Source organism: Cetorhinus maximus, chromosome 16, assembly GCF_964194155.1.
Source record: "Cetorhinus maximus chromosome 16, sCetMax3.hap1.1, whole genome shotgun sequence".
Lineage (NCBI taxonomy): Eukaryota > Metazoa > Chordata > Chondrichthyes > Lamniformes > Cetorhinidae > Cetorhinus > Cetorhinus maximus.
Window position 1 is genome coordinate 27,106,733 of NC_135894.1, and position 24,299 is coordinate 27,131,031.

Consider the following 24,299-nt stretch of genomic DNA (forward strand, 5'->3'; position numbering starts at 1 on the left):
CCTGAAAGACCAGCTTAAAAAAAAATCAGAACATTCAGCCTGACATTTCCAATTTTTTTAAAGCCGTTCTTTCAGGTCAGCTTCACTAACAGTTGCTGCGCTGCTGCTTCTGACCTCCAGGCAGCTTTGTGGTTCCCATTTTCTTTGCAAAGCCCACCTGAAAAACCATGAAGCTCCCTGAAGGTCAGAAGCAGAAGCAGCTCCTATTCACAGCAACTGTCAGGAAAGTGCTCTTGGCTGATTAAAAACAAAAATACCTGGAAAAACTCAGCAGGTCTGACAGCATCTGCAGAGAGGGATACAGTTGACGTTTCGAGTCCGTATGACCCTTCATCAGAACTAAGACATATAGAAATGAGATGAAATATAAGCTGGTAGAGGGGGGGGGGTGGTGGGACAGGTCGAGCTTAATCGGGGGCCAGTGATAGGTGGAGGCCGAGAAGAGATTGCCAAAGATGTCATAGAGGAAAGGACAAAGGGGTGTTGACGGTGGTGATATTATCTAAAGGATGTGCTAATGGGGACATTAAGGGTGGAAAGCAGGATGAGCAAGTGGCAGATGGCCCTAGTGGGGGTGGGGGGAAGGGATCGAAATGGGCTAAAAGGTGGAGATGAAACAATAGATCGAAATAAATTTAAAAATAGGAGGGAAAAGAAAAATATATTTGTAAAAAAATGATTAATTATTGGAAAAAGGAGGATCGGAAAGGGGGTGGGGGTGGAGGAGAGAGTCTCAGTGGTAGCAGCAGAAGAAAAGACAAACACGGGAGGAGGAGATCCCTGGGCATGTCCACATCTCAGTCGCAGCAGTGTTTGTATCACTAGATGGCGGCGAAGGCTTCAATTCTTCTCTCTCATCGCTCTTGTTCCTCAGCGGACTCTCAATTTACAGAATGAGCTCACTCACAGGACCCTACGGACCAAAGCAAAGATCATAGCCTGGTGATTCATGAGGCATTTGTGAACATGGGACTAGTTCTCACTGTAAGTGGGTAGACAGCTCCTGAGCTAAAAGAAAATGGCAGTGAGGACATTGGAGAGATGCGGCCATATTCCCTCACTTGACTTTACTCTTCCTGGAACCTGTCAGTGATTAACTTATCACGGGCACGTCTTCCACGTCTTCCTTCCTTCATGGCATCGTCGCGCTCATACTGACCCTCAGCATCCTCCTGAAGTTCTTGGACCTCAAGATCTTCATCCTCCGATGAGCTCTCATCTTCCTCCAGTTCATCCTCTGGCAGGGGTTCACCTCTTTGCATTGCCAGATTGTGAAGGGCGCAACACACTGTGATGATGTGGAAAACCCTGTTGGGAGTGTATTGTAGGGAGCCACCTGAGTGGTCCCAGCACCTGAAGCGCAACTTCAGCGCCCTATGGTCTGCTCTATAAGGGAGTGTGTGGAGCTGTGAGCAACCTTGTACCTCTCCTTGGAGACTCTGAGGGAAATGCTCCATTGTCATCAGCCAGCATTTCAGTGGGTGCCCCTTATCCCCAAGCAGCCATCCCTGCAGATGTAATGGCCCCTCAAAAATCTCAGGCACCTGGGAGCGACTCAGGATGTAGGAGTCATGGCAACTCCCAGGGTACCGTGCACAAACGTGCAATATGTGCTTCTGGTGATCACACCAGTTGTACATCGATGGAATGATAGCCCCTGTGGTTTATAAACATTAGGGCCTGTTGCCATGGAGCCCGTATAGCCACATGGGTACAGTCTACTGCACCCTGCACTCTTGGGAAGCCTGAGATGGCGGCCAAGCCAGTGAATCTCGCAGCCTGGCTACCTTCATCCAGAGCAAACCTGACATAATGATGGGCCTTCCTATAAAGGGCATCCGTGACCTCCTTATGCAACGATGTGTTGCGGACTGAAAGATGCCACACAGGTTCCCTATTGACCCTTGGAAAGAACCAGAGGCCAGGAAACTGAGTGCTGCGGTCACCTTAAAAGCCACTGGCAGGGGATACCCTCCAACTCCACGTGGCTCAGGTCTTCACAAAGAATGTGGCATATGTGATATACCAGAACTCGGGAAAAGTGCAGATGTGTCCAGCATTGCCTCTCACTCATTTGTAAATAGGAGGTTCTTGGATGATAAACCTCAAGTCTGCTGAGTCTCCCCCATTGTCTGGGTCTCTCCTCCTGACCCTCCTGTTCATGGTCTGGCTCCTCTTGACCATGTCCCTCCTGCTGGAGCTGCGTGCGGAGTCGCCTCTCCCTCCTTCACCTCCTCCATTACATTAGGATCCTGACAAAGGCAGCATTGAGCCCCGGGTCCATATCTGCTTTTGTCTTCTCTCTGAAAGGAAACTTTGAAACATTAATGATTCACGTGGCAAGAAAATGAAGCTCAGAAGATGAAACGTTTGGAGACTGTAAGGGTCCATAGATTTTCTTGCCCTACTTGCATGGTGGCTGATGCCGCCTTGTCCCTGAGACACTAGCACACACATCAAGGTGACCAAGGTGCCAATGGAGATATGTAACATCTTGGGCCCTGTGAGGGATGCTAATATTTCAGTGAGATGAGTGACCGAACCTAGCTCTGTGCTCCAATCTCTGATGTGGCATGTTAATGACCAATCAGTTGCTCATGGTCAATGAGTGAATGGCCTTTGTCCCATTAGGAGTGTCAATTCTGGTGAACACGTGACAGGCCTTCATTGATGGAATGCCATACATGATACAGCTGTGCCTCCTTCACTATTGCCTACATTCTCAAATTCTACATTCCTATGTGTTACTCTTGAGATGCAGCCACTGTGATGTGAAGCCACTGAGTTGTGAGTAGCTCTTTAACAGTGCTAATGAAGCCATTGGCTTTCGTCGCAAGGAGGCCTTCCTCCTTTCTTTCTAAGCAGGCTCCTGCTCACTCCTGCAGCAACAAGAGGTTAGAGGGTGATCCCAGAAAGGCCCCCATCATGTTCGCCTTTCCCCCTCACACCCATTCCACAGCTTTCCCTCCCTGCTGCCCCCATCGCGTTAATCAACCCCACCCTCTCCTCCCAGCCCACCCCCGGTTGAAGTGCCAGTCTCTGGAAGTGGAGGCTTGTATGAGTACCACAGCACATTGGTGTTCCTCAGGACAATGAAAGCAAAGAGCATGAGCAGTCCAACTCTACAGCCCCAGCAGAGTGGTGTTCATCACAACAAGACCGGCGCAGCGCTATGGCAGGCATGTTCCACTCACCTCGAATTTACCAGCGAACTGAGGTCCGACTCATGCTCGCCACCCTTTTCCAAAGAGCTTTGAAGCTGGCGTAATTTCCCGCTGATGGTGACAGAAGATTGGAAGGCGGGGCAATATTCCGGCGATCAGCTGTTTTAATGAGCATTCATGGTATGCTAACGAACGCAAATGGTGTTTGCGCCACTAGCCAACGGGATAACTGACTCATGAACGGACACTCGGGAGAATTGCAACTTGTTTTATGAGGGCGGACTTGCAACTTTTTTCCTGCCGCTGGATTCTCCATTCCTGCCCGTGGGTGGGATGGGAAAATTCCAGCCAAGGAGTTCGGAACCACCTGACACTGCATGGGGCCTAGAGGGATGATGGACATAACAGAGAATTTGAACAATGGTTAAGAGAAGGGTAAGGAATTGTACAGGGAAAATGAGAAGAGATTCTCAAAGGTTATTAAAAAAAAACAGCAAGGCTTTCTACATATATGTCAGTAAAAAGACAATTAAATGTGAGGTGGAACCAGTGAAAGGAGAGGATAGTAAATTAATGGGGGAATTAATAGAAATTCTGGATAGACGGAGTGAGCGGGAGAGTGGGATTAGACTGGGTGGAATATTAAAGGGCGTGGAGAGTGAGCGGGAGAGTGGGATTATACTGGGTGGGATAACAAAGGCATTTTGGGTGAGCTGTAGAGTATGATTGGTTGGGTGGTGTATTAAATTGTATGGGGGGTGAGCTGGAGAGTGGGATTAGACTGGGTGGGGTATTAAATTGTATGGGGAGTGAGATGGAGAGTGGGATTAGACTGGGTGGTGTATTAAATTGTATGGGGGGTGAGCTGGAGAGTGGGATTAAACTGGGTGGGGTATTAAATTGTATGGGGAGTGAGCTGGAGAGTGGGATTAGACTGGGTGGGGTATTAAATTGTATGGGGAGTGAGCTGGAGAGTGGGATTAGACTGGGTGGGGTATTAAATTGTATGGGGAGTGAGCTGGAGAGTGGGATTAGACTGGGTGGGGTATTAAATTGTATGGGGAGTGAGCTGGAGAGTGGGATTAGACTGGGCGGGGTATGAAAGGGTCTGGAGAGTGAGCTGGAGAGTGGGATTAGACTGGGCGGGGTATGAAAGTGTATGGAGAGTGAGCTGGGTGATATGCTAAAAAACACAAACAGAATTGTTGGATCGAATGGCCTGTCTGTGTCTGGAAAAATGTGATATAACATGGAGTTGTAAAGTTTCAGCAGAAGCCGTTTGATCTGTTAATTTAATCCCTGTGAATTTCCGCATATATCCATCTTCCCATTGAGCAGTTTCTCAGGTCCTGGGTGTTATTAGTGATTAATCAATGTCGATCAGTTGAAGCAAATTCCCATCTCCTCCTTGGTGGGAGGATGGGCATCTAATCCTCACTGTCACTTGTTTTGTTCCCCCATTTGCATTACTCTGAGCTTTTCACATCCAAACCCATCGGGTCTTCCCAAACACCTTCTTTTGACTCCAGTCTATATCTTTATACATAGATGCTGCTGCTGTACAAAGGGGCCATGGAATGTGGTGCTGTGTTACTCAGTCCTCAATGGGTTGTCACCGCTGCTCACTGTTTATATGGCAAAAGCAAGGAAGATATCCAAATCGTAGCCGGTATGTTGTTCAACCGCAGCCAACAGAATCACTTCAACATCTGCTGAAGCTCATCCTGATTATAAACGCAGACGCTGGGTTCAGAATTCTTGGGGCCCTGGGCAAAGCAAAAGGAAACTGGGAAAGTCAAAGGGGAATTAGGAAAGGAAAAGAGGAACAAGGAAAGGTGAAGGGTGACTGGGAAAAATGATGGGGAACTGGGTAAGGCAAAGAGAGACTGAGAAAAGTGAATGGCAGCTGAGAAAGAGCAAGAGGGAAAGGTGGAGCTGAACTGGGAAGAGGAACTGGGAAAGGGATAGGAGATCCTGAGGGCAGAGCAGGGCACGATGAAGAGGAACTGGGGAAGGGGAACTGGGAAAGGAGAACTGGGAATGAGAAAGGGAAAGTGGAATTGGGAGGGGAAAGGGGAAGGGGAACTGGGAAAGGAAAAGGAGAACTGGATTGTGTCATGGGGATTAAATTTGTTTGGTATTATATATTTGGGAATAGATTGGTTTGGGAATGTGTGTTTGGGATTTGATTAGTTTGGGGTGGTGAATTTGAGATTAGATTGGTTTGGGATTGTGTATTCAGGATTAAATTGGCTTGGGATTGTGTGTTGGGATTTGATTAGTTTGGGGTGGTGAATTTGAGATTAGATTGGTTTGGGATTGTGTATTCAGGATTAGATTTGTTCAGGATTGTGTATTCATGATTAGATTTGTTTGGGATTGTGCATTTGGGATTTGTTTGGAATTGTGTATTCGTGAGTATATTCATTTAGGATTGTGTGGTTGGGATTTGATTGGTTCAGGATTGTGTATTCAGGATTAAATGGCTTTGAGGTTTTGTATTCAGGATTAGATTGGTTTGGGATTGTGTATTCAGGATTAGATTGGTTTGGGATTGTGCATTCTGGATTTGATTGGTTCGGGATTGTGGATTCAGGATTTGATTGGTTTGGGATTGTGTATTCAGGATTAGATTGGTTTGGGATTGTGCATTCTGGATTTGATTGGTTCGGGATTGTGGATTCAGGATTTGATTGGTTCAGGATTGTGTATTCAGGATTTGATTGGTCTGGGATTGTGTCTTCGGGATTAGATTGGTTCAGGATTGTGTATTCGGGATTAGATTGGTTTGGGTTTGTGAATTCAGGATTTGATTGGTTCGAGATTGTGTATTCAAGATTAGATTGGTTTGGGTTTGTGAATTCAGGATTAGATTGGTTTGGGATTGTGTATTCAGGATTAGATTAGTTTGGGTTTGTGAATTCAGGATTTGATTGGTTTGGGATTGTGTATTCAGGATTTGATTGGTTTGAGATTGTGTATTCGGGATTAGATTGGTTTGGGTTTGTGAATTCAGGATTTGATTGGTTCGGGATTGTATATTCGGGATTAGATTGGTTCAGGATTGTGTATTCAGGATTAGATTGGTTTGGGTTTGTGAATTCAGGATTAGATTGGCTCCGGATTGTGTATTCAGGATTAGATTGGTTCGGGATTGTGCATTTGGGATTTGTTTGGGATTGTGTATTTGTGAGTATATTCATTTAGGATTGTGTAGTTGGGATTTGATTAGTTCAGGATTGTGTATTCGGGATTAAATGGCTTTGAGGTTTTATATTCAGGATTAGATTGGTTTGGGATTGTGTATTCAAGATTTGATTGGTTCGGGATTGTGGATTCAGGATTTGATTGGTTCGGGATTGTGGATTCAGGATTTGATTGGTTCGGGATTGTGGATTCAGGATTTGATTGGTTCAGGATTTTGTATTCAGGATTAGATTGGTTTGGGATTGTGCTTTCAGGATTTGATTGGTTCTGGATTATGGATTCAGGATTTGATTGGTTCAGGATTGTGTATTCAGGATTAGATTGGTTTGTGATTGTGGATTCAGGATTTGATTGGTTCAGGATTTTGTATTCAGGATTAGATTGGTTTGGGATTATGTATTCGGGATTAGATTGGTTTGGGTTTGTGAATTCAGGATTTGATTGGTTTGGGATTGTGTATTCAGGATTAGATTGGTTTGGGTTTGTGTATTCAGGATTTGATTGGTTCGGGATTGTGTATTCAGGATTAGATTGGTTTGGGTTTGTGAATTCAGGATTTGATTGGTTCGGGATTGTGTATTCAGGATTTGATTGGTTTGGGATTGTGTATTTAGGATTAGATTGGTTCGGAATTGTGTATTCAGGATTTGATTGGTTTGGGATTGTGTATCAGGATTAGATTGGTTTGGGATTGTGTATTCGGGATTAGATTGGTTTGGGTTTGTGAATTCAGGATTTGATTGGTTCGGGATTGTGTATTCAGGATTAGATTGGTTTGGGATTGTGTATCAGGATTAGATTGGTTTGGGATTGTGTATTCGGGATTAGATTGGTTTGGGTTTGTGAATTCAGGATTAGATTGGTTTGGGTTTGTGAATTCAGGATTTGATTGGTTCGGGATTGTGTATTCAGGATTAGATTGGTTCAGGATTGTCTGTTAGTTTAGATCATGTTGGATTGGCCACTCTGCTGTTTTAAGCACTGTTATATTGAACATATTGATTTCATACTCCTTTTCCCAAGTAGGTGGTTTGGAAAATTGATTGACCGGGAGTGGCATGTTTCACGTATATGATTGGTCGAATGGGTTGCCAGCATGTTTTGGGCTGTGATTGGTTAGGGGGATGCGTTTAAGAGCAGAAACTGTTAATTTCCAGTTTTGCCTCTAAATTGTAACCACGTTGATTTAAACAGTGTTGAATAATTAACTTTCTGTCTGAAGGTGAACACCAGCTAAAGAAAGAAGAATTTACTGAGCAAGTAAGGAATGTGTCGAGGCTGATCTTACATGAGAACTACAATAAGAAAACTGTTGACAATGACATTGCGCTGCTAAAACTCGATGTTCCTGTTGTTCTGGATGATTATATAGTCCCTATCTGTTTACCTGAGCAATTTTTTGCTTTGCTCGAGCTGAGGCAAATCCGATACTCCATAGTGAGTGGCTGGGGGAGGCGCTTGGAGTCTGGGGCAGTCGCCTACACGCTACAGAAACTCCAAGTGCCATTGGTTCGGACATCTGTGTGCCGTCTGACTACTGATAATAACATTACTGAAAACATGTTCTGTGCAGGTTACAAGAATGCCCTGAAAGACTCCTGTAAAGGAGATAGCGGAGGACCTCATGTCACACAGTACAAGGGCAATTGGTTTTTAACAGGAATTATAAGCTGGGGTGAAGGGTGTGCCCGGGAGGGAAAATATGGAATTTATACTAAAGTTTACAAGTACTTGGAATGGATAAGGCAGCATATGAATCAGGACAGCCCAACAATCAGCCCAGGTATTTCAGAAAACCAAACTGAATCTATGAAACTAATGGCAAATATTTCTCATGTATAAATTATATTCATAAACCATCTAAACCTCTGTATTTTTGAGACAAATTAAAGATCGTCAAGTGTGAAATATAGATTGCAATATTTCTATATGAGAATTGAAATCACAAATAATCGTAATCTTATGAATCTGAATCTAAATCTGAATTCAACAAACCTGGTAAATCATACAAATTTTCTAGAATATTCTTCCCAGGTTTTAATAACAGCACAGATTAAAAATACAAACTTTGTAGGGAGAAGATTGAAACCCAATGATAACCTATTCGTGTTCAAAACCCCATCGATCCAAACCCTCAACGCATTCCACAATCACATCAGCCCAAATCCTGAACACGTCCCTCAAAGAGGAGATGGTAGCTTAGTGGCTTAGTGGTAATGTCAGTATACCTGTGATCCAGAAGGCCAGGCTAATGCACTGGCAACATGGGTTCCAATCACACCACGGCAGTTGGTGGAATTGAAATTCAATTAATAACTCTGGAAATGAAAGCTAGCCTCAGTAATGGTGACCGTGCAGCTATCATTGATTGTCATAAAACCCATCTGGTTCACTAATGCCCTTTAGAGAAGGAAATATGCCATCCTGACCAAATGAGCCTCCAGACCTGCAGCAATGTGGTTGGCTCTGAAGTGGCCTAGCAAGCAAGCCAAGAGCAATTAGGGGTGGCCAACAAATGATGGCCTTGCCAGTGTAGCCCACACCTCAATAAGGAAAAGAAAAATCCCACCAACCTAAAATCTCAATATATTCTTCAATCCCATCAACACAAATACTCAACACATTCCTCAATCCCATTGACCCAAGCCTTCAACCCCACCATGAATGCATTTCTCAATCCCATTGACCTAAATCCTCAACACATTGCTTTCCTCAATCCCACCTACCCAACTTCTTCCAATATTCCTCACTCCTACCTGCCTTCGAAACATATTCAATCCCATGGCCTCATCTTCTTGTGCATTGAATTCCACATATCCACTTTCTCATAATATTCCTCAATCCCATCTATCTACCTTCTTAGCATATCCCTCACCATCACCATCGTAGCCCTCAATTGCATCTATCCACCATCTCCCCATATACCTCAATTCCAGCTACCCACCTTCTTAACACAGCCCTAATCCACACCTACCTACTTTCTCACCCTGAACCACACCTACCCAACCTCTTTTACCATATACCTCAATCCTTTCTACCTACCCTCTCATGACATCCAAATCCACCATTTGAGTTTCACACCATTTTCCTCAATTCCACCTAGTCATTTAGTCACCTTCCCTACATCTCCTCCAATCCCAATTATCCACGGTCCCTCAACTTGGAAAGTGGATCTCTGTTTTGAAGTCTTCCAATAACTTACTGAACCTGTCCTCCAAATGAGGAACTTGGTTGCATCCCCCTGTCAATCTCAGAAGTAAGAATAGCTTCACCACGGCTCTGTCTGCACAGTGCTTCCAACAACCTCTGACCAGCACTGTATAAAATAACACCAACACATCCATCTTGTACCCTTTCCCTCTGATACTACAACTCAAAGTCCTTTATGACATATTTAAATCCTGGTTAAGCAGGCCTGATGGTTTCATTGACAGTCTTAGGTCTACCTCCAGATCGACACCTTATCCCATTGTCTCATGTAACATATTTACTTTTGGCTCCCTGGTTCCAGACTAATTATTTTACATTTGTCTACTAAATTCCCTTTAGAATAAGCAGCAACAATTTTATAAAGTGTCTTTAGCATATAAAAATCAATGGAGTGATTATTCTTAGGGATGACAGTTGTACCTAACTCCGAAAAGGGGCCCATGGTCAGACAAGGCCTCAGCAATCATGGGAGAGCAACTGGTAAGTACTTAAAACAAACACCCATATTACAAAATTGCTTTAGCTTTTTCATTCAACCTTGCTTAATTAGGACCCTACTGGAATGTAAGTTCATTAATGTGTAGAAGTAGAATAGAAATTATTTTGGTGAGCAATGTTATTATAATATAAAAGCAAAATACTGCGGATGCTGGAAATCTTGAAACAAAAACAAAAATAGCTGGAAAAACTCAGCAGATCTGACAGCATCTGCGGAGAGGAAGACAGAGTTAACGTTTCGAGTCCATATGACTCTTCATCAGAAGAGTCTGTCTCAAGAGTCTGAAGAGTTCTGATGCTCGAAACGTTAACTGTCTTCCTCTCCACAGATGCTGTCAGACCTGCCGAGTTTTTCCAGCTATTTTTATTATTGTTCAATAGTTTGATGAGGAATAAGAAAGGTAGACTGGATCGCCAGCATGTACAATGGCCTTATGAACACCTTTAGCCATGAATAAATGGTGAGAGGAATTCACAGAATTTCTGCAAGTTAGCTTTGAAAGCTAGAGATGGAATGTTTCTTTTGTCAAGAAAATGTAATAATTTTTATAATATTATTTGGATTTATTGTAAAAGTGGGTTAATAGTGGGGTTTGGATAGCTTCTCTGTGTATATGTTTGTGTGTGTGTGTGGAATTTAATTGAATTAGAGACAGCTTGCCTGGAGGCTTTGAGTCATCAAAAGGAAGCTAGGTTTGAAATGCTAAATATCTAAACATGGCTGAAGTTTTAGAATATGAGGTGTAAGGAAAATTTGCACTTTTACATAAATTAGGTTAGTTTAAATTTCAAAGAGTTGGTAGCCAAATTAAGCTAAGCTGAAGAGTGTTTATTTTTCACAAAGATAAAATTAGTTTTATGAAAAAATTTATATCATAAGAAGGGTAAAGTTCCAAAGACATATCGGAACAATGGAATTTGTATCATAAAGGGAGAAACATGTTTTAAGGAGATGAGGTTATGTGTCAGGGGAAAAGGAATTCTAAGATCTAACACAAGTGTGAAAAGCCTCCAGCCTCTGTGCATCAAGTTGCTATCTACAGGAACCAAAGCTGAGAAAACTCATTTTGAATTCTCCTGTCCAGGGTATTGTGTTTCTTTGTCTGGGTCTGTTTAAATCTATTTGTTTTCACTATTGCCTTAATGGAGGTGTAACTGGGAGTCAGATTAATTAGGGGTTTTAGGAGCTATTATAGTAGTAATTTATAGACCTATGTATGTGCTTGAAATCTTTTCTTTTGTTAATAAATGTTTAATTTAGTTTTCTAAACACCTCTGAAGTCGTGGTGGTCATATTATTTCTGAATTCAGGGCCCGCATCTCGAAATAAAATACAAATTGCAAAACAGTTGTGACCGCGTGAACAAGTTTCCCTTGTGGATTTGATCTGCCTGGCACACATCGTCTGCCACGTCATAACACTTTGAAGGATGAAACTAGTCAGGGAAAACAACTTGAGATGCGATAAGGAAAGGACGAGGTATGAGTGATTGATGAACGACAGATGTTATGTGCAAAGACTCAAGAAGTTAATGGCAGATGAATGGAATTAAAGGCAGGATTTTGAACCCAGTGGTTTAGACCAAGAACATGTTTGATAGGGTGTTCAAAATAAAGTTAAACTTTATAAACAAGAAGGCCTTGTCAACAATCCATCTTGGCCCATGTCTTATAAAATATATAAACTAAAAGACTTTGGGAGGACTCAGTGCAGTAAGTAGTGGACAGGGACTCTGAAGGGAGACTCTGGGTCACACATTCCTGAGGAGTAAGAGAAGTCGAGAAGACTTAAGGCACCATGAAGGGGAGTGGATTAAGAAGAAAAAAAGAGCTGCTTGTGCATGTCAGCCACCCTGCCCAATCTGGACTGCTGTAGAACCTGCAAGTTGTATTCTGTCTTGAACTTGTTTAAACTCAACATGCCACCATTCAGGTTCCACTTGATCCTGATTAATTAGGTAGCGATAACATAAACTCACCTTTTCAAAAATGAAACGTACACTTCTGTAAAGCACTTTTTATAGCCCCTCTGATGAGCTGGCTGATGGCACCTTTGACAAGTCCGATCACAGATTCAGAGGACAGGTACAAAAGAGCCAAATGACCACTCAGGTGATCATTGAACAAGTCAGTGGGTTGCTGAAAATGGTGTCTGAATAGATCTGGGTGCGTTCTTCAGCATGCATCAGTAAGGGTGCCAAGAATGGCTGTGGTCTGCTGTACACAACATGGTTCTCTGGGAAAGACAAGGAGGAGGACGTGGCCAGGGTGCCTGCAACCACTCAGCAGGCTACCAGAGGAGCCCCCATGATGGGCTCATACATGCATGTTTCAGATAACCTGAGTACAGGAAGCCATATGGTAATGAAATGCTAATCCCTTTGCCTCCCTCCCACCTCACAGCGCTAATCATTCCCACAGTTCAGGAAGGCAGCTCACCTTCTCAAGTGCAATTAGGAATGGGCAACAAATGCTGGCCTTGCCATCCCATGAAGGAATAAAGAAAGACATAAATCCTTCCATCATCTTCACAGCCTTTGCACATCCTACACTCTGGTCATAACATTCCATTTGGATTTTGGGAGGTAACCATGGAGTTGACAGGACAGATTTCAAATAAATTGTGTGATTCATTAACAATTCTACATGCATAATGACATTGGCATTGTGATATACACTCACTGAATCCATTTGTGAAATTACAAACCCTATATCTTCCTTTTTCTACTACTCCTATGTGGTGCTACCCCTGTGGTTTCAGTCGAGATGGAGACAGGCTGCTCCTTCCCCAGCTCTGAATGTTAGGATGCTCAAGGTGGACATCCTCTGGGTTTTTGAAACTATGAGGGACCCACAAAACACTGTCCCACCACCACCTGTGCAGGGGCAGACTCGGTCATCAGGGCAGGAGGCAGCATGTGGGGCCCTGAGGGGTGAGGGGTTTGAGGGAGAGAGGAGAGGAGAGGGAAAATGTGTCCTTTCTCCATTTTCCCTCTCATGCCCCCACCTGAACCTCCCTGCTAGCCAAGAGCTAGAAAACTCTTTGCTGCACTTCAGTAGATAGCAGCACAAAGACCTGAGACATCATGGCACTCATGGTGAGACAGATTCCTCCAATCTCTCTCCAATCATGTACTGCCTCTCTGCAAAAGCTAACAGAAGTTCACACATTCCTCATTGCTGCTCCACAAGTTCCCATTTTGGGGATGACCTTCGAGGCTCAGCATCTACATCCAGCTGAACAGAGCTAGGAGTGTCCTGCACCCTCCGATAGGAACGGTCCCCTGCTGACCCTGTCTCCAGCACACGTGATGTGTGATTTACCATGCGACAAGGTAACTAGCTGCCTTGAAGTCTCCACTGAGGTGTGTGCATCTGAGCTAGTGGAAGGGGGAGCATCAGTCATGTGATGGTGATTCCTCAGGGTGTGTGATATCCTCTGAGGATTCCTTGGTCTCCTCCCACACCAGCTTGAAGTATATTTAGCAGCTGAATAATGTGAATTGAACTGACAAGGGGAAAAGGCTCAAGATATCATTGCCCTAATGATAGTATTTCAGTTTGTTACAGATGGGAAGAAATGTGGGGTTATTTTCTCACTTATTCATCTCTTGGCTGACCGCAACAGGATACATTTTTGAGAAAGAATGTCTTAACGCTTCTGGATATGACTTAAAAGAACAAACACGAACAGGCTTTCTTGTAAGTTTAAATCAAAAGGACAGATAAAAATTTATTTGCACAACACCTGAAATATAAACACAACACACGCCCACTCCCCAAATGCACAGACACAGAAGCACATGAAAGGATGGTTTCTAGAGATATAACATGCACTTAGATCCTCACATTGCATCTGTGAACGTTTGACTCCGGTCTGGCTGATGGCAGCATGAATACCCTCTGTGATAAGGCTCCTGTCATGGAGACACAGCGGATGCCCATAGTCCCTACATCCCAGGAGGATCACGATGACATGCAATGGGGACACTCCTTAGATCCTCACATCTGTGAACGTCTGGCTCCTGTCTGGCTGATGGCAGGTCGCTTGCGCAATGTGACAGGGTCACATCATGGAGATGCAGCAGGGAAACTTTAACTTCTGCTGATCCTATGGCATCCTTTGTGTGCTGAGTCCTTCAGGACCACACTGGTGCTGGAACAGGGACCAGCAAAATACTTTTGACCAGATCAAAAATCTCCTAATTTCACCATAAATTCTAGTACACCACGATCCAGAGCTGCCAAAAACCGTAGCAGCATATACATCATCTATAGGCTTGGTGTAATGCCATTCAAAAAGATGAACAAGGCAGTCCAGTTTGTTACCCCTCAAGATCTCTCATGAGCACAGAGAAGAGGTATGCAATCATTGAGAAAGAAGCATTAGTTGCTACATGGGCCTGCGAGATGTTCTCTTATTATGTCATGGGATTAAGGTTTAGAATTGAAACCCACCACAAACTTTTGGTTACTTTTCTTATCTAAGGAAGGATGTTCTTGCTATAGAGGGAGTGCAGCGAAGGTTTGCCAGACTGATTCCTGGGATGGCGGGACTGACATATGAGGAGAGATTGAGTCGGTTAGAATTATATTCGCTGGAGTTCAGAAGCATGAGGGGGGATCTCATGGAAACCTATAAAATTCTAACAGGACTAGACAGGGTAGATGCAGGAAGGATGGTCCCGATGGTGGGGGAGTCCAGAACCAGGGGTCACAGTCTGAGGATATGGGGTAGACCATTTAGGACTGAGATGAGGAGAAATTTCTTCACCCAGAGAGTGGTGAGCCTGTGGAATTCGCTACCACAGAAAGTAGTTGAGACCAAAACATTGTATGTTTTCAAGAAGGAGTTAGATATAGCTCTTGGGGGCGAAAGGGATCAAAGGATATGGGGAGAAAGTGGGAGCAGGCTATTGAGTTGGATGATCAGCCATGATCATAATAAATGACGGAGTAGGCTCGAAGGGCCGAATGGCCTACTCCTGCTCCTACTTTCTATGTTTCTATGTTCCTTAATCAAAAGGAAATTGTGATAATGCATTTTGGACCGAGACTCAAGGGAAATGATTCAGTTACTGAGTACGTTTTGTGGAAGTACTAGACCAGGCTTGTCTAACCCATAGATAAAAACAAAAAGCCGTATTCACTATACCCCCTGACCTTCCCCTCTCTGATGCTGAACGTTCAGTGCTCAGCAAAGGACTTAGTTTCATACCCTTACGCCCTCATCTCAATGAATTTCGGGCTCGGCATGATGCTGAACTCTTCTTCCGCCGTCTTCGTCTCCGTGCTCACTTCTTTGGGCAGGAGTCCTCTCCCCGTTCAACGGATCCTTTTACCCACCTCCAATATTCTCCCTCCACTTGGACCCCTCCCTCTGGATTCTTACCTTCTCTTGATCTTTTCATTGAGAACTGTCGGCGTGACATTAGCCGTCTCAATTTCTCTGCTCCTCTCACCCATTCTAATCTGTCTCTCTCTGAACTCACTGCACTCCGTTCTCTCAGGTCCAACCCCAACATTGTCATCAAACCCGCTGACAAGGGTGGTACTGTTGTTGTCTGGCGCATTGACCTCTACCTCGCGGAGGCTGAGCGTCAACTCGCAGACGTTTCCTCCTACCTCTCCCTGGACCATGACCCCACCACAGAACATCAAGCCATTGTTTCCAGGACTGTCACTGACCTCATCTCCTCTGGAGATCTTCCTCCCACAGCTTCCAACTTGATAGTCGCCCAACCTCGGACGGCCCGCTTCTACCTCCTACCCAAAATCCACAAACAGAACTGTCCTGGCAGACCGATCGTGTCAGCCTGTTCCTGCCCCACGGAACTCATTTCTCGTTATCTTGACTCCCTTCTCTCTCCCCTTGTCCAGTCCCTTCCCACCTACATCCGTGATTCCTCTGACACCTTACGTCACATCAACAATTTCCAGTTCCCTGGCCCCAACCGCTTCCTCCTCACCATGGATGTCCAATCCCTCTACACCTCCATCCCCCACCAGGATGGTCTGAGGGCCCTTAGCTTCTTCCTTGAACAGAGGCCCCAACAATCCCCATCCACCACTACTCTCCTCCGTCTGGCTGAACTTGTTCTCACACTGAACAATTTCTCCTTTAACTCCTCTCACTTCCTCCAAATAAAAGGTGTGGCTATGGGTACCCGCATGGGCCCCAGCTATGCCTGTCTCTTTATGGGGTATGTGGAACATTCCTTGTTCCAGTCCTACTCCGGCCCCTCCCACAACTCTTTCTCCGGTACATCGATGATTACTTCGGTGCTGCTTCATGCTCTCGTCGGGACCTGGAAAAATTTATTAATTTTGCTTCCAATCTCCACCCCTCCATCATCTTCACATGGTCCATCTCTGACACTTCTCTTCCCTTCCTTGACCTCTCTGTCTCAATTTCTGATGATAGACTGTCCACCAATATCCATTACAAGCCTACCGACTCCCACAGCTACCTCGACTACAGCTCCTCACACCCCGCTTCCTGTAAAGACTCCATCCCATTCTCTCAGTTCCTTCGCCTCCGTCGCATCCGTTCTGATGACGCTACCTTCAAAAACAGCTCCTCTGACATGTCCTCCTTCTTCCTTAACCGAGGTTTTCCATCCACGGTCGTTGACAGGGCCCTCAACCGTGTCCGGCCCATATCCCGCGCATCCTCCCTCACGCCTTCTCCTCCTTCCCAGAAACATGATAGGGTCCCCCTTGTCCTCACTTATCACCCCACCAGCCTCCGCATTCAAAGGATCATCCTCCGCCATTTCCGCCAACTCCAGCATGATGCCACCACCAAACACATCTTCCCTTCACCCCCCTTGACGGCATTCCGTAGGGATCGTTCCCTCCGGGACACCCTGGTCCACTCCTCCATCACCCCCTACTCCTCAACCCCCACTTATGGCACCTCCCCATGCCCACGCAGAAGATGCAACACCTGCCCCTTCACTTCCTCTCTCCTCACCGTCCAAGGGCCCAAACACTCCTTTCAAGTGAAGCAGCATTTCACTTGCATTTCCCCTAACTTAGTCTACTGCATTCGTTGCTCCCAATGCGGTCTCCTCTACATTGGAGACCAAACGCAAACTGGGCGACCGTTTTGCGGAACACCTGCGGTCTGTCCGCAAGAAAGACCCAAACCTCCCTGTCGCTTGCCATTTTAACACTCCACCCTGTTCTCTTGCCCACATGTCTGTCCTTGGCTTGCTGCATTGTTCCAGTGAAGCCCAACGCAAACTGGAGGAACAGCACCTCATCGTCCGACTAGGCACTTTACAGCCCTCTGGGCTGAATATTGAATTCAACAACTTTAGATCTTAAACTCCCCCTCCCCCCATCCCCACCCCGTTTCTTTTCCCCCCCCACCCGCCCTTTTTTTCAATAATTTATATAGATTCTTCTTTCCCCACCTATTTCCATTATTTTTAAATCTAAAACTAAAACCTTTAGTCTTTCCACCCCACCCCCACTAGAGCTGTACTTTGAATATCCTGTCTTCCATTCTTAATTAGCACTTTTCTCAGACAAAGACCACCACCTTCAACACCTCTTTGACCCTTTTGTCTCTGACATCTTTTGATTATCTGCTCACACCACACCCTCAATGTGTCTCTTCCCCCCCACCCACCTTAAACCAATTTATATTTCTCCCTTGTTGAAACTATGCTGCAGTTCTGCTGAAGGGCCATGAGGGCTCGAAACGTTGACTGATTTCTTCTCCGCCGATGCTGCCAGACTTGCTGAGTTTTTCCAGGTAATTCTGTTTTTATTTTGTCTAACCCATGGCCAGCGAAGCCCTCCATGTGACCCCCGGATCGATTGGTGAAACTGCCGGTAAGATGGGCCAGTAAGTTTGAAGATTTCTGCAGGGGACTGCTACCCCAATCACAGCCTGTTTCTCTCCTGCATTTGCTACTGATAGGCTCATTATTGAGCCTATCAGCAGCAAACATGCGAGTGAAACGAGCGATTGGAGGAGCAGTGAACACCCGGAACTGTGAAGATAAAGATATTCTGGAGTGGGTGGGGCCTCCGCTCGGGATGTTTTCCCGTGGTTCCGTCTGCTTACCCGCAGCTTCCAGTTCTCTGGCTGCTTGTTCCCGGATCCAGCCCCTTTCCCTCGACCCACCCCATGTCTCTCCTGGCTCTCTCCATGTCTCTCCTGACTCTCCCCATGTCTCTCCTGGCTCTCCCCATGTCTCTCCTGGCTCTCTCCATGTCTCTCCTGGCTCTCCCCATGTCTCTCCTGGCTCTCCCCATGTCTCTCCTGGCTCTCCCCATGTCTCTCCTGGCTCTCCCCATGTCTCTCCTGGCTCTCTCCATGTCTCTCCTGGCTCTCCCCATGTCTCTCCTGGCTCTCCCCATGTCTCTCCTGGCTCTCTCCATGTCTCTCCTGGCTCTCCCCATGTCTCTCCTGGCTCTCCCCATGTCTCTCCTGGCTCTCCCCATGTCTCTCCTGGCTCTCCCCATGTCTCTCCTGGCTCTCCCCATGTCTCTCCTGACACTCCCTATATCCTTCCTGGCCCTTGCCACTCCTCTCGATGGGCACCCGTGTTTGGGTGCCGCTAGGCCTCAGGCCTCGCTCCAGGTCTCTCCTCCGTTCTCATCACACCTACCCCTCCCCAACACTCAACCCATCTGATTTAGTGAGTGGGGGTGAGTGTGAGTGACTGAGTGAGTATATGTGAGCGTGGATGAATGAGTGTGTGTGTGAGGGTGGCTGAGTCTGTGTGAGGATGGGTGAGTGAGTGAGTGTGAGGATGGGTGAGTGAGTGTGTGTGAAGATGGATGAGTGAGTGAGTGTGTGTGAAGATGGGTGAGTGAGAGTGTGAGGATGGGTGAGTGAGTGAGTGTGTGTGAAGATGGATGAGTGAGTGTGTGTGAAGATGGGTGTGAGTGAGTGTGAGGATGGGTGAGTGAGTGTGTGTGAGGATGGGTGAGTGAGTGTGTGTGAGGATGGGTGAGTGAGTGAGTGTGAGGACGGGTGAGAGAGTGAGTGTGAGGATGGGTGAGTGAGTGTGTGTGAGGATGGGTGAGTGAGTGTGTGTGAGGATGGGTGAGTGAGTGTGTGTGAGGATGGGTGAGTGAGTGTGTGTGAGGATGGGTGAGTGAGTGTGTGTGAGGATGGATGAGTGAGTGAGTGTGAGGATGGTTGAGTGGGTGAGTGAGTGTGTGTGAGGATGAGTGAGTGAGTGTGTGTGAGGATGAGTGAGTGAGTGTGTGTGAGGATGAGTGAGTGAGTGTGTGTGAGGATGAGTGAGTGAGTGTGTGTGAGGATGAGTGAGTGAGTGTGTGTGAGGATGAGTGAGTGAGTGTGTGTGAGGATGAGTGAGTGAGTGTGTGTGAGGATGAGTGAGTGAGTGTGTGTGAGGATCGGTGAGTGTGTGTGAGGATGGGTGAGTGAGTGTGTGTGAGGATGGGTGAGTGAGTGAGTGTGTGTGAGGATGGGTGAGTGAGTGAGTGTGTGTGAGGATGGGTGAGTGAGTGTGTGTGAGGATGGGTGAGTGAGTGTGTGTGAGGATGGGTGAGTGAGTGTGTGTGAGGATGGGTGAGTGAGTGTGTGTGAGGATGGGTGAGTGAGTGTGTGAGGATGGGTGAGTGAGTGTGTGTGAGGATGGGTGAGTGAGTGTGTGTGAGGATGGGTGAGTGAGTGTGAGGATGGGTGAGTGAGTGAGTGTGAGGATGGGTGAGTGAGTGAGTGTGAGGATGGGTGAGTGAGTGAGTGTGAGGATGGGTGAGTGAGTGAGTGTGAGGATGGGTGAGTGAGTGTGAGGATGGGTGAGTCAGTGTGAGGATGGATGAGTGAGTGAGTGTGAGGATGGGTGAGTGAGTGTGTGTGAGGATGGGTGAGTGAGTGAGTGTGAGGATGGGTGAGTGAGTGAGTGTGAGGATGGGTGAGTGAGTGTGAGGATGGGTGAGTGAGTGTGAGGATGGGTGAGTCAGTGTGAGGATGGATGAGTGAGTGAGTGAGTGTGAGGATGGGTGAGTGAGTGTGTGTGAGGATGGGTGAGTGAGTGTGTGTGAGGATGGGTGAGTGAGTGTGTGTGAGGATGGGTGAGTGTGTGTGTGTGAGGATGGGTGAGTGTGTGAGTGTGAGGATGGGTGAGTGAGTGTGTGTGAGGATGGGTGAGTGAGTGTGTGTGAGGATGGGTGAGTGAGTGAGTGTGAGGATGGGTGAGTGAGTGAGTGTGAGGATGGGTGAGTCAGTGTGAGGATGGATGAGTGAGTGAGTGAGTGTGAGGATGGATGAGTGAGTGAGTGAGTGTGAGGATGGGTGAGTGAGTGTGTGTGCGGGTGGGTGAGTGAGTGTGTGTGCGGGTGGGTGAGTGAGTGTGTGATTCTGAGGTTGGGTGAGTGTGTGTGAGGATAGAAGCTGGACAGGTGACTGAGGTGGTGGTGGGGGAGCATTTTAGTGATAGCGACCACAACATGGTACAGTTTAAGTTTGTTATGGACAAAGAAATAGACAAGTTGCAAAAAATTGTTTTGGATTGGGGGAGAGTGGATTTTAGTAAAATAAGGCAGGACCTGGCCAAGGTAGACTGGGAACAGCTACTTGTGGGGAAATCTACAGAGGAGCAGTGGGGGGTGTTCAGAAAGGAAATGGGGAGGGTACAGGCTCAACATGTTCCCTCTAGGGTGATAGGAAGGAGTAACAAGCCCAGAGAACCATGGATGACCAGAGATATTCAGGTTACGATGAGAAGGAAAAGAGAGGCTTTTAGCAGGTACAAGGGAAGCAAATCAGCAGAGGCATCAGTGGAGTACAGAAAGTGCAGGGTGGAGCTTAAGGAAGCAATTAGGAGAGCAAAGAGGGGATATGAGAAAGCTCTGGCTGGTAAAAGTAGGGAAAATCCCAAGATATTCTATAAGTATATCAATGGGAAGAGGATAACCAGGGAAAGAGTAGGGCCCATAAGGGACCAAGGGGGCAATCTATGGGTGGAGCCAGAGGACATCACTAGAGTGTTGAATGAATACTTCACATCCGTCTTCACCCAAGAGAATGAGGATGAAGGTATCGAACTTGGGGAGAGAGACTGTGAGGTTCTTAAGCAAATTGATATAGGGAGTGACAAGGTATTGGAGGTGTTGGCAGGCTTAAAAGTGGACAAATATCCAGGTCCAGATGATTTGTGTCCCAGACTGCTGAGGGAGGCAAGGGAGGAGATCACAGGGGCTCTGACCCAAATTTTTAATTCCTCTCTGGCCACGGGGGAGGTGCCAGAGGACTGGAGAACAGCTAATGTGGTTCCGCTATTTAAGAAGGGTTGTAGAGATAAGCCAGGGAACTACAGACCAGTGAGTCTCACGTCAGTGGTAGGGAAACTATTGGAGAAAATTCTGAAGGAGAGAATCTTTCTCCACTTGGAGAGGCAAGGTTTGATCAGGGATAGTCAGCATGGCTTTGTCAGAGGGAGGTCACGCCTAACAAGTTTGATTGAATTTTTTGAGGAGGTGACCAGGTGTGTAGATGAGGGTAGTGCAGTTGATGTAGTTTATATGGATTTCAGCAAAGACTTTGACAAGGTCCCACATGGGAGACTTATAAAGAAGGCAAACGCACATGGGATACAGGGTAATTTGGTAAGGTGGATTCAAAATTGGCTTAGTTGTAGGAGGCAGAGGGTGATGACAGAAGGGTGATGACAGAAGGATGCTTTAGTGACTGGAAGCCAGTGTCCAGTGGCGTACCACAGGGATCTGTGCTGGGTCCCCTATTATTTGTCATTTATATAAACGACATAGATGACAATGTGGGGGGTAGGATTAGTAAGTTTGCAGATGACACAAAGATTGGCCGGGTGGTTAACAGTGAGTTTGAGTGTCTTGGGCTATAGGAAGATATAGATGGGATGGTCAAATGGGCAGATAAGTGGCAGATGGAATTTAACCCTGAAAAGTGTGAGGTGATACACTTTGGAAGGAGTAATTTTACAAGCAAGTATTCAATGAATGGCATGGCACTAGGAAGTTCTGAGGAACAAAGGTACCTTGGCGTGTGTGTTCATAGATCTCTGAAGGCGGAGGGGCATCTTAGTGGGGTAGTGAAAAAGGCATATGGGACACTTGTATTAATCAATCGAGGCATAGATTACAAAAGTAGGGAGGCCATGTTGGAGTTGTATAGAACCTCGGTGAGGCCACAGCTGGAGTACTGTGTGCAGTTCTGGTCGCCACATTATAGGAAGGATGTGATTGCACTGGAGGGGGTGCAGAGGAGATTCACCAGGATGTTGCCTGGGATGAAACATTTAAGTTATGAAGAGAGAATGGATAGAGTTGGGTTGTTTTCGTTGGATTAGGGAAGACTGAGGGGCGACCTGATCGAGGTGTACAAGATTATGAGGGGCATGGACAGGGTGGATAGGAAGCAGCTGTTCCCTTTTTTTTGAAGGGTCAGTCACGAGGGGACATAATTTCAAGGTGAGGGGCAGGAGGTTTAGAGGGGATGTGAGGAAAAACTTTTTAACCCAGAGGGTGGTGACGGTCTGGAATGCGCTGCCTGGGAGGGTGGTGGAGGCGGGTTGCCTCACATCCTTTAAAAAGTACCTGGATGAGCCCTTGGCACATCATAACATTCAAGGCTATGGGCCAAGTGCTGGTAAATGGGATTAGGTAGGTAGGTCAGGTGTTTGTCACATGTCAGTGCAGACTCGATGGGCTGAAGGGCCTTGTCTGCATTGTGTGATTCTGTGATTCTGGGAGAGGGCAGGTGAGTGAAGAGGAGGGCAGATAAGAGGGAGGGCGGGAGAGTGTGTGTGTGAGCAAGAGAGGGTTGTTTGAGAGAGAGGGGTGTGTGTGTGAGAGAGAAGCATGTGTGTGAGAGAGAGGGGAGTGTGGGTGAGACGGGGGTGAGTGTGTGTGAGAGAGAGGGGGTGGGTGTGTATGAGAGAGAGGGGGTGAGCGTGTGTGTGCGAGAGAGAGGGGTTGAGTGTGCGTGTAAGAGAGACAGAGGAGGTGAGCGTGTGTGAGAGACATAGAGGGGGTGAGTGTGTGAGAGAGAAGGTGGTGAGTGTGTATGTATGATAGAGAGGAGGGGTGAGCGTTTGTTTGAGAGAGGGGGTGAGTGTGTGTGAGAGGGGGTGAGTGTGTGTGTGCGAGAGAGAGGGGTTGAGTGTACATGTAAGAGAGACAGAGGAGGTGAGTGTGTGTGAGAGGGGGTGAGTGTATGTGAAAGAGAGAGATGGGATGAGTGTGTGAAAGAGAGAGGGGGTGAGTGTGTGTGAGAGAGGGGGTAAGTGTGAGATAAAAGGGGTGAGAGAGAGAGAGGAGGTGAGAGTGTGTGAGGGAGAGGGGGTGAGTTTGTGTGTGTGTGAGGGAGAGGGGGTGAGTGTGTGTGTGTGAGGGAGAGGGGGTGAGTGTGTGTGTGTGAGGGAGAGGGGGTGAGTGTGTGTGTGTGAGGGAGAGGGGGTGAGTGTATGTGAGAGAGGAGGTTGTGTGTGTGTGAGAGAGAGAGGGGGTGAATGTGCGTGTGAGAGAGAGAGGAGGTGAGTGTGTGTGAGGGAGAGGGGGTGAGTGTGTGTGTGTATGAGGGAGAGGGGGTGAGTGTATGTGAGAGAGGAGGTTAGTGTGTGTGTGAGAGAGAGAGAGAGAGGGGGTGAATGTGCGTGTGAGAGAGGGAGAGAGAATTGAGTGTGTGTGAGAGACAGGGAGGATGAGTGTGTGAGAGAGAGGGGTGAGTGTGTGTGAGAGAGAGGGTGGTGAGTGTGTGTGAGAGAGAGAGAGGAGGTGAGTGTGTGAAAGAGAGAGGTGGTGAGCGTGTGTGTGAGAGAGAGGGTGAGTGTGTGAGGGAGAGGGGTGAGTGTGTGAAAGAGAGAGAGGGGGTGAATGTGTGTGAGAGAGAGAGGGTGAGTGTGTGAGGGAGAGGGGTGAGTGTGTGTGAGAGAGACGGAGTGAGTGTGTGAGAGAGAGAGGGTGAGTGTGTGTGTGTGAGAGAGGGGGTAAGTGTGTGAGATAAAAGGGGTGAGAGAGAGAGAGGGGAGTGTGTGTGAGAGAGAGAATGGGTGAATGTGTGTGAGAGAGAGAGGAGGTGAGTGTGTGAAAGAGAGAGAGGTGGTGAGCGTGTGTGTGAGAGAGAGGGTGAGTGTGTGAGGGAGAGGGATGAGTGTGTGAAAGAGAGAGAGGGGGTGAATGTGTGTGAGAGAGAGAGGGTGAGTGTGAGGGAGAGGGGTGAGTGTGTGTGAGAGAGACGGAGTGAGTGTGTGA

At 46.7% G+C, this 24,299-nt stretch overlaps 1 protein-coding gene across 1 annotated transcript in view; it reads left to right on the forward strand.

The window, feature by feature from the left end:
- LOC144691450 (coagulation factor VII-like) overlaps window positions 1–8,918 on the forward strand; it is a 66,678-nt gene extending 57,760 nt beyond the window's left edge. Inside the window, exons 7-8 of the mRNA XM_078559549.1 lie at window positions 4,713–4,833; window positions 7,594–8,918. Of these exons, the coding sequence (XP_078415675.1) occupies window positions 4,713–4,833; window positions 7,594–8,213 (741 nt within the window). The 3' untranslated portion in view covers window positions 8,214–8,918. The remainder of the gene's footprint in view (window positions 1–4,712; window positions 4,834–7,593) is intronic.
- The last annotated feature ends 15,381 nt before the right edge of the window (window positions 8,919–24,299 follow it).